Here is a 16,777-nt window from a genome sequence, read left to right on the forward strand (position 1 = left end):
GACAACGATACTGAGCTGCTTCTAGAGCTACTGCTGAAAAGAACTCGGCACTATTATTCATTCCCAGCACTGATGCCTTTGAAGTGGCCTTGAGTTTTTGAGGAGCGTTTCTGATTTAGATGCAAGAGCAATTCTGCATTTGGCTATTCACTCAGCACTTCCAGGACACGTAGAAAGCTGCCAGCCCTACCCTAACTTGAACAGAGTAACTCGCGGCGTATATATAGCCAAGGAACACAACATAGTAAACTTCTGACAATTTCTCCCTATAGCTTGGCTGTTCCTGCTATTCCCCAGTGCCACGCTCACTCCCTCTTATAGAGTAGTGGCACCTGTGAGCATGAATCAGCAAACATCACTGCATCTTTTGCCAGGTGCTAGAGCCTGGGTTTAGGATGACTCAGCAGCGAGGAGTCCTGCATTCATGGGCACGATCCTCAGTGCTACAGGAGCAGATTCCAGCCTTTGCCTGTGTTGACACCACTCGCACGGAGATGCCCTCTTCTGCTTAGGCTGAATTTGGCCCTTGGGTGCACTGCAGTTGTCATGCTGCATCAGAACATTGGTCCAACCAGGCCCCCGTGTCCTGCCTCCAACACTTGGTGCATCAGAGGAAGGCGAAAAACAACTAGGTTAATTGTGAAGCATCCTATGGGCTAGATCTGGGGTAGGCAACGTATGGCACGTGTGCCAAAGGCGGCAGGCGGGCTGATTTTAAGTGGCACTCACACTTCCTGGGTCCTGGCCACTGATCTAAAATGAAGCTTCTTAACATTTTAAGAACCTTATTTACTTTACATACAACAATAATTTAGTTCATTATTATAGACTTATAGAAAGAGACCTTCTAAACGTTAAAATGTATGACTGGCATAGGAAACCTTAAATTAGAGTGAATAAATGAAGACTCAGCACAGCACTTCTGAAAGGTTGCCAACCCCTGGGCTAGACAGTGAGCGGCAGGCAGGTGTTTCAGCCAAGCAGTTCCCATGGAAGGCTTCCTGGGTGTTAACCCCGACCCTCCCATTTCCTCTAGCCATTAGAAATACCTCATGTGACTCTTGCTTTCGGGCTGCATTGTTGCTGATATGAAGGACAGCATGAGCTTTCATTGTTTAAATGGGCTCTTTATTTGAACAAGCTGTCCTAGCAGGAAGGATTCAGGCAAGGGGAAGCCAGTCGATACCAGCCGAGCATTAGGCCTTTTGAAAAGCAAAGAGTCTGTGGTGATGAGTGGTTCTGTTACACTCCACTACAGCTAACCTGTCTCCGTGCTGCTTCCCTTCCTCGCAGGGCCACTGCCTGCCTTCCCCAAAGCCCTCTGCGGAGGCATCTTGGACCCTTCTGAGGTCTGACAGCCAAGATAAGGAACCCCAGTCAGGACAGGAAAGGTGGCACCTGGCCCAGAGGGAGCTGGTGGGTAGAATGGGGCAAGATAAGCCCTTGCCCCAAACTCGATGGCTTTGCATTTCTATAGCCCTTTTCATGCCAGAATCACACGAGCCACAGGGAGGTTAAGTGACTCACCTTGGGGCACGCAAAGCAGTCAGTGGCAGGGCCAGGGATAGAACTGCAAGGTGAGTCCCTGCTCTGGACACTAGAGGATGTTATGTGAGGGGTCCCCTCTCTCTGCCCCATGGGACGGCCCGGTGGTAAATCTGCAGGATAATCGGCCTTCCCCATTGCTGCTGCAATGCTGTTTACAAAGTCCTTAACTCTTGGAAGAGTGAACATTTACCTGTCCAGCCAAGCAAGCCAGGCCCTGAATCCAACAGAGACTGTGCATGCAGCTCCTTGTCCACTGTGGACTCCCAGCTGGGCCGCGTCACAATGCCCAGATCCCAGCTTTGCAAGCGGCCACGACCTCTATCATGGACAGACACCAGCAACTTGGAGCTTTGCGAAAGTTCAGACTCAGATCCCAGCTGTCTAAGGCACGGCTCCCTCTCTACCAGGGTGAGGCAAAAATACAACCCTTGCCCGGGCCTGCCGATCTGGCTCCGAACATGGCGCGTCTGGGGACGATCTCTGCTGATGCCTCCCGTGCCCGTCTGTAACTGCTAAGAACAGCCACTGCTGTGCGTGGAACAGACGATCATCTCCATAGCAACAAGCCATTGGACTAATAACTCCTTAACACATCAGGGAATTAATTTTTTTTCGTTTTCTATCATTACATCATAACGATCTCTGGTCAAATTCCTCCAGTTGCTCATTAACGGCCAAGAAATGTCGTTCCCCACTGGTCATTACTGTCTTATATGAGACATGTACAGGTACTTCAATAGCACTAGAGCTTATGTAGGATACAAGAAGCTTCAGGCAACACATATGAAGGTCACTACAGACCACAAAGCACCATGGGTAAAGCTGTGACTGCTGATATCTATAAATGGAACCATCCCAAAATGTGGTCAAGCAAAGAGACTTCTGCATGTCCATATCTCACACCCATTCCAGGCAGGCACAGAAATTCAAGTCCAGGACCCGGCTCGACTAGCTAGCACCTTTTCTCTTTGGCCCCAGCTCGACTAGCTAGCACCTTTCAGGCAGGAGACAAGTGGACTCATCTTTTGTGCCTGCTGTAGCCCAGACATGCAGGATGTGATTACGACCAGAGAACTGTAGTCAGTATCCCAAGCATGTTTTCCCAGATCTCCACCCATCAGCAGGAACTACAGCAGAACCTCAGCATTAGGATAGCTTGGGACTGGAGGGTGTTTGGAACTCTGAACAAAACGTCATCGTTGTTCTTTCAAAAGTTTACAACTGAACATTGACTTAACACAGCTTTGAAACTTTACTATGCAGAAGGAAAACGCAGCTTTTAACCTTCTCAATTCAAATGAAACAAGCACAGAACCGGTTTCCTTACCTTGTTAAATCTTTTTTTTTTTTTTAATTTCCCCTTTATTTTTGTCTAGTAGTTTACATCTAACACAGCACCGTACTGGATTATTTTTTTGTATTTGTTTCATCTCAGCTGCTGCCTGACTGAGTATTTCCCGGTCCAAATGAGGTGTGTGGTTGACCAGTCAGTTTGTAACTCTGAGGTTCTGCTGTAGACCCTTCTCCCCACAGGGCTGGGGGAGGCAGGACTGGCTTCACCTACCTGCCAGGTGGGACCCCTTTTGGTCCAGCGACTGCAATTAGGCTTAGCCTCGGCGAGCCACCCTAGGCAAGTCACTTTGCCTCAGTTTCTTCTCCCCTCTCTTTCCCTGTATTTAGATTGTAAGTTCTCCAGGGCAGGGACTGTCTCTCACTAGGTGTCTGTACAGCACCTGGCACAATAGGGCCCTGATTTTAGTTGGGGCCTTTGGGGGCAACTGTAATACAAATAATGATGCCACATGACTGGCAGATACACTACAGACAGAGAGGGAAGAGGCTACATCCCTCTCAGATGGCAGGGGAGGTGAGGCTGGCAGCAGGAAATTACTTAACATGGAATCTGAGACACGAGTGCTGCCACGGAAGCTCCAATACCCACAGCTGGTCAGGATTTACATGCTGGTCAAATGGCAGCTCCTCCGCGGCAGCCCCCTAACGCCATGCAAGGGCATTAGTTCTGCCCTCACTCAGAGGGAAGAGTGCCGCCTTCTAAGTCAGCCCCATCCCTTCGTTGTTCCTCCGAGGGCCTGGTATCTAAAGCAGTGACCTTGCCTGACCCTGCTTAGCTCCTGGGATCTACCAGGCTCACAGCAGCTTCTCCTGCAGCATGGAATAGATCGCGTTAGCAAAATCCTGCCGTTAGATGAAGTTCATGTGTGTGGGAGTGTGTGCAGCAATTCCCCCCATAAAAATCCCTCTGTGAACTTTCTCCTTCTGTCTGGTGCCCTTCCTAATAACATGCTGGAGAGGAGCTGCCTTCCGCCAGTTGTCTCCTCTCTGCTCGGAGCAGCAACTACTGCCATCGTAGAGGAAGTCCCGGGAACCACAAACCCCAGCCCTAGCTGATGCCCATTCATCAGCTTCCTATTTCTCCATGGTACGCTGAGCACTGCCGAACAGCTCAGTAAATACCAGTGCAGTTGGCTCTCCTTCTGACTGCCCCTGAAAAGAGTGGGACTTTTCCCTGCTCCCTTAAAATAACATATCTGGAGAGACCACATCCGTCAAGTAGGACATACCTGCCCACTTCAACCATCACCAGCCCAGCTCCTTTCTCCTCTGCTCTGTACTCAGTGGCTGGCATGATGCTAGATTGCACCAGGCTACCTGGGAGACATGGGCTTCAAACCATCTGAGGACGTGCTGGCAGCAACAGCAGAGGGTGCCGCAGAGCAGATGCTCTCTCTGCGTATCTGGTGCTCTGACTGCGCTAACACAGGACTTTGCTTTCCCTCGGGAAGTACAACCTGCAGGGAATGGACATCTGTGGGGCGAGTCACTCTCCACTGGGACTTTCTCATGCAGTTTAATGCTCCATTTCCGTTATGCTCCCAAGAAATCACTATTTTGGCCATGTTCATGCTTGGGATGCACACTACATACTGGGAGCAGGTTAATGATCCCTGCATCCTGGCCAGAGGTTACAGCAGACCAATCCAGCTGCTGGCTTTCGGTCTGGTTTGTGCAGAGATTTCAGAGCAGGACTGATTCCTTACCCACTACCACCCATAGCTCCCATCCCTGCCACCCCCAGCTGGGGAAGAGGCACTGCACTTACACATCACGTTGAGGAATATGTTGCCAGATGCCAGGACCACCTTCTCCTGGGTAGCTCTGTCGTAAATGCCCACATGACACTCGTACGGGCCGTTGTCTGAGATCCGAACCTCTGGAAGACTGGGAAGGGAGAGGGAAAAGGAAACGTTACGGTAACATAACTGATATCTTACGCTCACATGACATCAGTAATTCTTTAGGATTCTCCTCTGCTTTACAAATCAAACACATTTCTTACACAGCAGCCACAACATCCACCACTGACTTGCACCCATGCCTGCAGCTTTCTAAGAGTGCGCTACATGACTAGAAATGAGTGCAAGTCCCAGAATGGAAGTCCAGCCCCGAACTTCATCAGAACCTGAGGTTCTGCTCAGATCCAGTGTCACTGGTTGGGACCACCTCTGTACACGGTAGCTTGTAACAGAAGGTAGTAACTAGAGATGGTTGGAAAACAGAATCTCCATGGGAAATACTGACATCTCTAAATTTGTTTTCATTCTGAATGGAAAGTTACAATTTAAAAAAAAACATGCCATGGGATGGACATTCTGGGGAAAAAAGGTTTTGGAAACAATGAAATATTTCACTTGAATAAGATAAAAAATATTTCTTTTCAACAATGCTAGAATGTTATTGTAGAATATAAAATACACACGTATATTATAATATTTTAATATAATACCAACTCAAAATGAAATGAAACGAAACAAGAAAGTGGAGCCGGAACATTTTGACCTCATCAAAACAAAATGTTTTGGCATTATCAAAATGAAATGAGGAAGCCATAACAGCTCTTTATTACTGTCTCCCGTTGAAGCTGAAATCGACACATCTCTGAGAAGTGTTTTGATTCTGATAAAACTGCATTTTTTAGTCTGGCTGAAATGTTTTTCAGCCAGCTCTCCTGGTGACCATGACAGTCACCTGAAACTTTAGGGTTGCAAGGAGACAGAAAATAACTGTTCTGCACATTGTCATGCGGCCAGGGCACTGGGGCTAACCCCTCCACACTTCCTAAGGGCGTGCAGTCTGAAGCCCGACTAGCCTGAGTCTATCGACCCGGGTTGGGAGGCTCACTCCTAGCTGCAGTGGAGACGTAACACCCACGACCAAGGGTGGGAATTTCAAAAGTGCTCAGTACTGGCCAGTTGCTACTCCTGCTGGGGTCAAGACTAAAACACGAGTCATCTTAAATGGGTACAAAATGAGGCCAGCTGTGAGTGATACTGAACATCTCACCTAATCACCAGCAATCAGCCCGGCTCCTCCTAGCACCAAAGAGTTCTGGTGGCTCTAGGAGGAAGCATGCTGCCTACTGAGGCACTAGCAGCACTTCCTGGAGCATCTACCACAGGTACTTATGGCCCCTATCTCGAGAACATCAGGCAGCCTCGCAATCCTAAATGGCAGCCCTGTGAGGCAGGGAAGAGTCATTACCCCCATTTTATGGAGGAGAAACTGAGGCCCAGGTCTCAGATATCTATAGTGCAACAAGGACTTAAACCCAGGTCCTCTAGATCCTAAGCTAGTGCCGTAACCGCCGGACTATCTCCCTTCCCCATACCTCTCGGTGCTTGATGGGCTCCCAGCACACGGTGGTACAGCTCATTCACAGTTAGTGACCCACAAAGCTACAATGCAGAGTCCACGGTAACAGGCAGCACCAGTCTCTCCCCATTGGCGTGAGTGGAGAAGCTAGCAGCATAGGAAGGCGTTCCTTCAGGAGAGAAGCTGGCAGCGATCCTAGAGGCCTGCAAATCTGCAGAGATCCGCTTTTATAGCTGTGCACCATGTTTGCGGATCCCGGATGGGATGCGCATATGCATTTTGTATCCATGCAGGGCTCTGGCGCTCACCTCTCTGTTCTAGTTTGCAGCTGGGATTCTATTCTGTCACCTCTCATCACTGAGCCTTGTGCAACTAGTCACGTAAATCAGTCCATGGGCATATTAGAACACAGCCGAGCTTTTTTTAACTGCATGAACAGAAGGGAAGTGTCTGGCATTTCCTAGAACCCTGCCTCCTAAACTCTCCAGCAGGATTCGAGCAGAAGGCAAACCTGTCCCATAGTGCATGAGGACAATTGCACAGCACTATACCATAGGGAGGTGGATGTTTCTTCCTGACCGGACAACAATCAGCATTAGGGCTGGAAGTCCTAGGGTTGATTATGCTTATACTTGTTACCATTGCTACTCTTAGAATAGTGTGATGCTCTTCTGCCTTACATTGAGACATTTGCCTCAATTGCATCCAGCAGCAGGGAGTTCCATAGGTTAACTGTATGTTCTTTAGAGGATTATTTATTGTGTCTCCTTTCTAAACACATCACCTCTTGATTTCTTAACACACACAGGCTGCAAAGCTCGGAGAGATCTGGGATAGGAGGTGCTTGTGAAGAGCAAGGTCTTTTCCCAACAACATGCTCAAACGGTTTAAACTTTTCCTTCCAATGCACCTGTCTACGCTGAACATCTTCGGTACAGTTCAGAGGGATAAAGTGTGTGCAGGTATAACAGGAAGCAGCAGGTCACATCCCTCGTGCTGCAGGAAGGGGCATTGGCCAGATACGGTGCATTAACAGAGGGGAGAGAGATAGAAACTTTTGACAAGCTCTGGCCAGGGCACTATTGATTCCAGCAGCTCCTCCAAGTCAGATGCTCACATTTGTCTACTCTGGGATTAAATTGATTCGGTGACATGCCCTTATCCCAGCCCAGGAAGCCCTGAGAAGGTGAAGTAGAAAAATCAAAGTGCCCCTTACGCATCTCAGCAGCCAACAGAGAAGGAAAATAAACGTGAATCTCGACTGAGAGCAAGGATGAAGGTTTATTGGTAAGAGGGATCGATCGAACTGGCCACGGGGGCATGTGACTGTGGGTTAATCAAACAAAAGCCCCAGGGAGACTCAGCGGCGGAGGGGCGAGGGGGAGCTGCAGACCTGATATGTCACCTCCGGAGCTCAAGACCAGAGAGATAAGGGGACGGGAAATGAGTCCTGACCTCACCAGCAAGATGAGCCCATCAGCGTCAACCAGTTCTCCTCTGCCCTGCGTTGTCGGTTACACACCGTGCAGAGAGGTGCAAAATCAGATCACAGCCACAGCATCTTGCACCCTATTTGCACACAGGGTCATAGTGGGGAACACGCCAGATTCCCAGAGAGTTCAAGGGCCAGCACCTAAAATTGGGGCCAGGTTTTCAGAAGAGCCCTGCCCCCAACTTGCTCCCCGCTTGCCGAGCGGTTCTGAAAGCAGGTACTTGGGTGCCTAAAACAGGAGCTGAGCTCCTTGGAAAATCGAGCCCCCTGGGAGTCAGCGCAAAGCAACAAGAATGGGCAGGCAATGAACTCTGCTCACGAGAGAAGCATGATGGGAATAGCGGGGGCAGTAGATCAGGATTGAGATGCACTGGCAGGCAGGGTGGAGTGTCAGGACTGGAAAGCAGTGGGTATTGTAGGTCAGGGTGCAGGGGCATCAGCAGAGCTATGGGAACAGCCTGCTTATTGCCTCTATCTATTTAGTCTGCTTTAGCCAGAGGTTTGCTGTCTCATTTTGCTTAGCCTTAAAGCCCTCGCTCTAGATCATCTTCGCAAAAATCTCTCAGCCAGTTTCATCTGTGAAAATCTCTTGCACCTTTAGAGAGCTCCAAACCCTGCAAACTTTACTTGCCTGCCCCCTGCATATGGTAGGGTCGATGACCATTACATCTCACCGAATGAGGGTCAATCCATCCTCATCATCATACCCACTCATTATACTCCACACCCGAATGTAGCCACTTTATGAACTTCATACCCTCATATCTCAATGTCTGTACTTTGACCCATCAACCTTTTACCTCCAATCAGGGATACTGCAGATTATGTATTCCTTACGACACCCAATCTTAAACTGAACTTCACACCCTCGATAATCTGTATGTTATTCCCTGATAAACAGAAACTTCTATGCTTAACTCTGTACCATTCACTTTTTCTTAACATCATCTTAATAAAACTTTTAAGGGGGTCCCTACAGGCTTGAGCTCTTCCTTTCACCTGTGTGATGTATGGAACCCAGGTTCTTAACCCACCAAGGCAAAAAATTCCATTTGGATTCTCCTGAAATAGAATTTTTTTGATAATTTTCCTTCCACACAAAAATTCAATTTTTTGACTTCTTGTCCCAATTTGAGTCAATTCCCTCCCTCCCTCCAACCCCCCCCCCACTCAGCAATTTTTCACAAGAGGGAAATTCTGTTGTTTGGCCAGTTCTGCCTACCATGGACTTCTCTGCCACCCTGCTGCCGTGATCCGATCTGCCTGCAAACGTTCCCAGGTTCCAGGGGTATTTGGATCTGAGCTTTGGGCCTACCCTGAGGTCCAGTGTCAATACCTTACAGTTGCCTTGCACACTTCTGCACGCACACTGTAGAAGGGTGTGCATGGGGGAAAAAAATCAATGGGCATTTGTAAGTGGTGCTCCTATGACACCTTTGGTCTGAAGGTTTCCCAGTGTCCTCTAAACATTAACCAAGTCTCAGGCTTCCCTGGTAAGCCACACTGATGCAATGACGCTCTTTGCCCCACTCTATTGGCCAGACTATGCAGAGAAGTTTACCGCCCCTGCTCTAACAACCCTGATCTGTTAGCTCAGGCCATGGACTCCTCTGCTTTCCAGCTCCCAAGGTTTGCCAGTTTCAATTTCTGGGGGTGTTGTTGCATGTGCAATTACCCATTGTACAGATGAGGAAACTGAGGTGAAGAGATTTGCCTCAGGTCAGCAGCAGATCTGAGACCAGACTCCAAGAATCCTGGCTCTCCCCTGGACAAAACAAACTTACCTCACACCTGAAGCGTGCTTAGCAGAGCAGAACCGGCAGCGAAATCCTGATGGAGAAGATCAGAGTCCTGACTTTGCCTGTTGGCACTTTCTTTGTTGAATCCAGTTGCACTCAGGTCACAACTCTCCTTGGCTTCATATTTTCACCACCTAATCCAAACTCCCCCGTGAGCTGCCAGTGCCTTCTTCCTAAAGTGGATTAAGCAGGCAGGAGAGCTTTTCTCCAGGGGCTTGAGTGGCATCGATCGGCCAGCTGGTTAGCAGTCAGTATTCAGATAACAGGAGCCTGGGATGGAGATTCTTTTCACCAGCAATGGGATCAGGATCAATAAACTATTAATAACTGCACAGATTTAAGGAGAGATCTGTGTAATGCAGTTTAGCAGCTGGAGTTTACCAACACTGACAGCTCCTCAGAAGGGTAAGTAATTGTGTTATTGAAAAGAAAAGTACGTGAAAAGCAAGGGCACTGTCAGAACAGCAAAGACAGCTCACACACTGATACTGGTTAAGTTAAACTCTAAGCAAAGCAGTCTTTCTACAAAAGCATTCTCCGATGCTGGTGCAACAGAACAGCACCTCCCAGACACAAGTGAGCTGCAGAGTGAAGTGCCTGGGATAGAATAGTGGCTCTCAACCTTTCCAGACGACTGTACCTCTTTCAGGAGGCTGATTTGTCCTGCATACCCCCAAGTTTCACCTCATTTAAAAACAACTTGCTGACGAAATCAGACATAAAAAAGTGGCACAGCACGCTATTACTGACAAATTGCTGACTTTCTCGGTTTTACCCTATAATTATAAAATAAATCAACTGGAATATAAATATTGTACTGACATTTCAGTGTATGGTATAAAGAGCAGCATAAACAAGCGTGGCAAAGCGCCTTCTCAGTCTCCCCAGCCTCTGCTGCTTTTAGCGCTGGTGAGACAGGCTTGGGTAATGTGGTCCCCCTTGGGACACAGGGGAAGTCTGTTCGTGGTATCTCCACCAGTCCTGTTTAGAGTATTTTTCTCCCTTGTGGGAGAGAATACTGCCTCTCCTCCTGGTGAGGTTCGCTGTCTTGCTGCTCCTACACTCCTGGCAGCAGGGCTCCTTCTTTCTCTGCTCTTCCCCCTCTTTCCTTCCAGGGAAGGGTTTAAAAAGGTCTCAGGCAGCCCTAAGTTGGAATCAGCTGATCCTAATTAACCTCAGGTAGCTCCCCCACAGCTGATTCTAATTGCTACCTTGGTAACCCTTTCTCAGCTGAACCTGATTGACCCACAGTTGCCTCCCAGTTGACAGGGAGGAGGGCCTTTGAACCCTCTGGGGCTGATTCCTACCCCTCCCTTACAGCTGTCTGTCCTGAGTTTATCACACAAGTCATTGCCTGCATGAAGTTTTAGTTTGTACTGACTTCGCTAGTGCTTTCTGTGTCGCCTGTTGTAAAACTCGGCAAATACAGAGAGGAGTCGCTGTACCCCCTGGAAGACCTCTGCGTATCCTCAGGGGTACTGTACTCCGGGTTGAGAACCACTGGGATAGATCAACCCGAGCCTCACTCCCAGCACTGAACTGAGGGAACAGAGGTGGGTCCACATGGCAAAATTCAAATCCAGAACCAAGTCCTCCAGATCCAAAGTGAACTAACACCCAGAGCATGAACCCACACCCAGAGATTGTCCAGGCTCACTCTCATTCCTGGCATTTGCCTTTATTAAGTAACAACAAACACCTGAGCTTGGCTGTTCCCTTGGATATTTCTCTTTGTCTCAATCCCTCTCCTGCCTCAGGGCTTGTAGAGCGGAGGAGGAGACGAGGGGTGATGTTAGCACACGTTAGCTAACACATGCTAACTAACAGGCTGAAGTCTAGTGGGCAAAGCCCACTGGCTTTAACAGATGCTAAGCTAAGAGCAGGCACAGGTTTTAACTTGACCCACTTAGTCCATGTCTACCCCAAGGGTTCTCAAACTGGGGGTCGGGACCCCTCAGTGGGTCGTGAGGTTATTACATTGGGGGGGGGTCGTGAGCTGTCAGCCTCCACCCCAAACCTCTCTTGCCTCCAGCATTTACAATGGTGTTTTATATATAAAAAAAGTGTCTTTAATTTAAAAGGTGAGGTTGCACTCAGAGACTTGCTGTGTGAAACGGGCACCAGTAAAAAAAAGTTTGAGAGCCACTGGCCTATACTGCCTTGTCTACAGTAGAGGTGTGTTAGACTGTTAGCCAACACCTTGTGACATCACACCTTTTATCCAAGCCCTGACAGGCTTTGGAGAGAGACTCTCAACCCACTTATGCTCTGGAGCTGATGAGGCACATCTGATCTGACATTCTGGGATAAGTCTGCAGAATGGCCCTGCACCTCTGTGCAGAGTGGAATCCCCCGATGACCAGTTGCACTGGGATTTTGAATGGGGCACATTGTTGAGAGTAGAGCCAGAGACAAAGTTCAGAGCTGTATCTGAATGCTCCCAAAGTTCAGCCCTAACGGGAACGTCCTATAGAAATAAATGGCGATAAAACCAATTGCATCCTATAGGAATTGGGTTTAGTAGTGAATGAGGCCTCTATCGTCAAATTTTACAGCCTAGCTCATATATTTGATAGAAAACGGATTGTTCCCTTTGAATTCTGTAGGACTTTTCAATTGGGGGTGTGTGTGTGTCTCCAGATCAGGATGATTTAGTCTGACCCAGCACAGAGATAAAAACTGTATGTGGAAAATCAGGCCTTATGGAGCCAAACCCACAGTCCGTCCTCCAGCAGCACCAACCAACCTGAGAGTCAGCTGAACAGGCTACCTGGGGATTCCCCTGGCACAAAGAACCTCCCAGATGGCATAATGCATCCTCATAGCATCCTGCACCTTGGGATGCTGGCTTGATATCTTGCTAACTCCCCGCACCCCTTGCATAAGATCCAAGGATCCCCCAAAGCCACCTATTTCCCAGTCTTGGTGATTTGTTGCAAGCTAAAAAAAATAAAATAACCCACTGTCTGCTCAGCAACTTCTCCCAGATCCCTGGGATGTGGCTGATTTTAACCTGTTTGGTTTAGCTGAGCATATTTAAGCATTGCCAGCTAGTCGGCGATGAGAACGCAGAACGAAGCAGTCACTGAGTCAGGGGAAAGAGCGAGAGAAAAGAGCTTCAGGACGTTGCAATCAGAGCATGGTGGAGTCAAGCGTCTTTATTACTCCTTTCGGAGGGTGCAGAACTCTTCCCTTAAATCCTTTGAAACTTCGCAAGTGTGACGGTAATAAAACCACTCAGTGGGTGAAATGGAACCAGAGCATAGGATCAAACCAAGGGCCGTTAAAACAACCAGACAACCCGCCATGGAGGCCAGAGAGGGGGAGAGAGCGCGCGTGTATACGTGTGGTGGGTGATAGAAGTGGAAATGGGGCGGTGTTGCCGGAGATTGAAACACTAATGCACCCTGCAAATGGAGCCGTGTCTCCGTAATAGTGCCCAGCTCCCAGAACCGATGGCATTTTCGATTGGCAATTACAGCACTTCAGAGCTAATGTTGTTATAATTAGCAGTGCTATTGCTGCTGTTCCATTACCGACATCTCATTATGCTGATAGCAGAGCTCCAATGACCCACTGGAAACAGATTCAGGCTCTCGCCGGCTTTGCACCAAAGGGTTCATTCCACCGAAGCTCTCTCAGGAGCCCGCTTGCTCACTTGCTTTCTTAATGAGACAGAGTTTTCTTTCCTTCTTTCTTTCCCTCGCTCTAGGGGGTGAGTTTTGGGATGAAGAGATGAGTTGCTACCAAACGCTGCCTCTTTGTTCTGGTTCTCCTCCAACAGCTCCTTCCTCTGCATCTCTCCCTTCCTGTCTTCCCCCGTCTTTAGCTCCCCTCCCTCTCTAGGGTCCAGATCCTCAGCTGGCATAAATCAGGGCAACTTCATTGATGTCAGTGGGCCAGATCCTCAGCTGGTGGAAATCAATGCAGCTCCATCACGTCCATAAAGCTTCAGAGCTGGGTGTAAAACACTGGAACACCACTGATCTCAATGGAGCTACGCTGATTTACGCCAGCTGAGGATTGGCCACGTCTCTCTCTTTCTGTACCCATATACCCTACTGCTGCTCCTCTCTTCCTGCCTCTCACCCCACCCATCAGGGGTCATTTCGGGCCACTGCGCGTGGCACGCGATCTGAGTGTGTGCGCATATACGTGCATGTCTCGCTCTGAATCCATGCACTGTGTACGCGTGGCATTTGTGTGTGTTGTGTTTCTCTGTGGTATGTGTCTGTGTATTTATCTGTAGCATCAGTGTGTGTGTATAGTTTATAATATAGTGTTATCCCTGCCTCTCTGTAAGAGTTCAGAGCGCTTTGCGGACAAATACAATCACACAAGGTCCAGGCCTGGAAGAGCTTATGATCTTAAATTGTGTGTATGTATGATTTAATATATGGGTGGGTGAGTGTACGGTGCATGTCGTGTATATACATCTGATGTGTATATTTCTGAGGACTATGCAATCTGTGTGTATGTTCCATTGTGTGTCGGTGTATGCATTGTGTATACAGAGTTGTGTGCAGGCATATGTGTTGTGAAATTGCAGAATATGTACTTGTGTGTTTGTGTATATGCTGTATATGTAGAATTTAATGCATGTTTGTGTGGATACTGCATGTGTGTGGACCAAATGTGTGCATATGTTTATATATAGGTGAGTGCATATATTGTCATATATACGTATTTGTGTGCATTGTGCGGCTAATACAGTATCCATGTACGTTTAGTTGTTCATAGGTGTATTCCGTATCTATATCTAGTTTTGTGTACAGCTATTCATCAGGTATATGCACGGTGTATATTTAATGGTGTGTATGAGCATATGTGATATTGTGTATGTGTATTCATTGTGCCTATAGTTGTGTGCTGAGATATGCGTTTCATGTGCTTGTGTATAGGTCCATCAGAAGTGTGTGTGTGCGTATGTATATTTGTACAGATTTGTCCCACTCTGCCATGAAAGAAGATGGAAGTGGCTGGGTTTCTCTCTCACAATGCACCAGGCAGAACAAGAACCACGGTTTGGGAGAGGAACTCAATCCCAGCAGGAGAGGAATGAAAGGAGCAGCAGATAAAGCAGCTCCTGCGGGGATGTGGCTGTGGGGCCGAGGGTCTGCCTTCTCCCCAGTACGCCTGATCTGGTAATATGGGTTTGACAGCCTGTCTCCCTCGGGGAAGAGAGTGTCGGAGCATTGCCACCACTTACAGGAGAATTCGCTAGCATCTCGGCAGTGACTGGGCGGGGTGGATTGGTGGGTGGGCTGAATGCAGAGCCCAACACCGGCTCTGCCTTTCCTGCCAGCCTGGAAGCCTTGACACAAATGGTAGGGCCCAGCTGTCTGCCTGCGATGGGGAACCTGACAAGCCGGTGGGGGTGATTCTAATTTTGGGGGGAGAAAGACACGGAATACAGCTCTGCACAACTCAACATACATGGATATTGTATTAGCCGCACAACGCACACAAATAGAGATCTCCAACGAGACTCCTGCTTTTCTGCTCAACTCTCTTTGTTTGATTACCCCACTCACAGGTCTATTTGTCCTGCCCTCCTGTCACATGCTGGGCTGCAAGCTCTCTGGGGAAGGGGCTGCCTTCTTTATTACTTTGCTGCCCGTCGCCTGGCCCACTGGGGTCCTGAGCCTGGGTTTCTGAGTGGCTGGTGATCTTACTCCTACTCCACAGCTCCACTGTTATCCCCATCGGTCCGTTGCCTCCAGAGGCCCCTGTTGGTCTCTGGACACACATGACAATCTCTGCCCTGAGGAACTTACAATCAAAGCAGCACTAGAGTCATTCCTTCCCTCGCTCTTGCTCTCTCTTTGCTGACTCAGAAGTTGTTGAAGCTGGGAAAATGGCCCTTCCCCGCTGAGGGTTGTGGAGATCATAAGGATTCCCCAGAGTTCGGTGCGGTGGGAAGGGCCTGATTCTCATTTACTCTGCCCCTGCGCTTAGAGCAGGATGGGGCACTAATGTATGGGCTCTCTGTTACAAGACTCACCATCTCAGAGCACCTCCTCATGGCAAGACCGGGTATTGCAGTGCTCTGCCTCAGTTTCCCCAATGTCAGTCTTCAGCCTATTCCCGCCAGAGGGATGACTTGGCCCTTCCAACAAGCCACTTCTACGAGTTTCACCCCTTCCGGGAATATCCAAGCCCAATTGTAACTGCTCAGGCCCCAAGCTGGCTTCTCCCAGCTGGACTCTTCAGAGTCCCTTTGCCGGCTCTCTTGGCCTGACAGCAAAGTCCTTCCACATCACCACAGAACTCACCAAAATTGCACTTTTCCTTCCAGAGCAGCAGATGCCAGAGCTTCTCCCTGGGCCCCTCCGTAGAGCTCTGAAGTATCAAACTTCTGCCCCTCTCTGGGCTGGAGCCACTCATCTGAACAGCTCTCCATTCCTCTGCCAGAACGGCACCCCAGGACTGCCTCTCTGGAGCCTGCCCCTCAATCCAGAGCGCACCCCGGGAGCTAGCTCCGCTCCGGGGCACAACAGCTCTGCTGCTCTCCTCTTCTGCCACACTCCAGCTGCTGGGTTTCCTTCCTCTTCCTCCGCCTCCCTGCACAGGTGCAGCAGGGTGGGCATCACCGAACAGGGCCTTAAAGGAGCAGGCCACCCAGTTAGCTTCTCTCCTTGCTCAGGGGCAGTGCAAGAGCCTGCCTGGCTCTCCCTGTGATTAACACTGACCTCCATTTCCCATGGGCCCTTATGGTCCCTGGGAAGCAGGATGCAGCTGCAGCAAAGAGTATGGCAGCCCTGTATACGCCCTGCCCCCTGCACTGGGAACAGAGCTGTTGTAAAGGCCTTACACCCCTCTCTACGTGGGCCATGGTGACTCTGTGTGCAAAGCTATTCTCAGGGGGCTGTCTGTGCTCACTTTACTCCCCCCCGTGGCCTTAGCATCACTACGAATCTGGCCCAGGGACTCTAGCATGTTGCTGTCCCCATTTCCTGGGAGCAATCCCAACGTCCCTCTGCCTAAATTGTCTTCCCAGGCTGCGACAGGGTTGGGGGTGACCGCGGTTGGCGATATCCCAGGGTAGCCTGGGTGCCACCCCAATAAAGTGCACCACCTCCCCATGGATGGCGTGGGTGGCCGCGTGCACCAGAGTAATGAGTCTCACCTCTCAGGATGCATTCGAGTCAGCCGGTGTGTCACGTTCACCTGAGGGCCCGCTCCTCGCCACTCTGAGCAGGCTCAACAGCCAGTCATGAAGCTGCTGGACACGTTTCACAACTTCGTTCGGTAGGGATGATTTTTA

General features: G+C 49.3%; 1 protein-coding gene across 1 annotated transcript in view; it reads right to left on the reverse strand.

The window, feature by feature from the left end:
- The window catches only part of IGSF21 (immunoglobin superfamily member 21), a 258,560-nt gene that overhangs the window by 56,169 nt on the left and 185,614 nt on the right, over positions 1-16,777 (reverse strand). Inside the window, exon 4 of the mRNA XM_032787562.1 lies at positions 4,670-4,788. Coding sequence (XP_032643453.1) covers positions 4,670-4,788 — 119 coding nt within the window. The remainder of the gene's footprint in view (positions 1-4,669; positions 4,789-16,777) is intronic.

The sequence above is a fragment of the Chelonoidis abingdonii genome, chromosome 23 (assembly GCF_003597395.2).
Source record: "Chelonoidis abingdonii isolate Lonesome George chromosome 23, CheloAbing_2.0, whole genome shotgun sequence".
NCBI classification, from domain to species: Eukaryota; Metazoa; Chordata; order Testudines; family Testudinidae; genus Chelonoidis; species Chelonoidis abingdonii.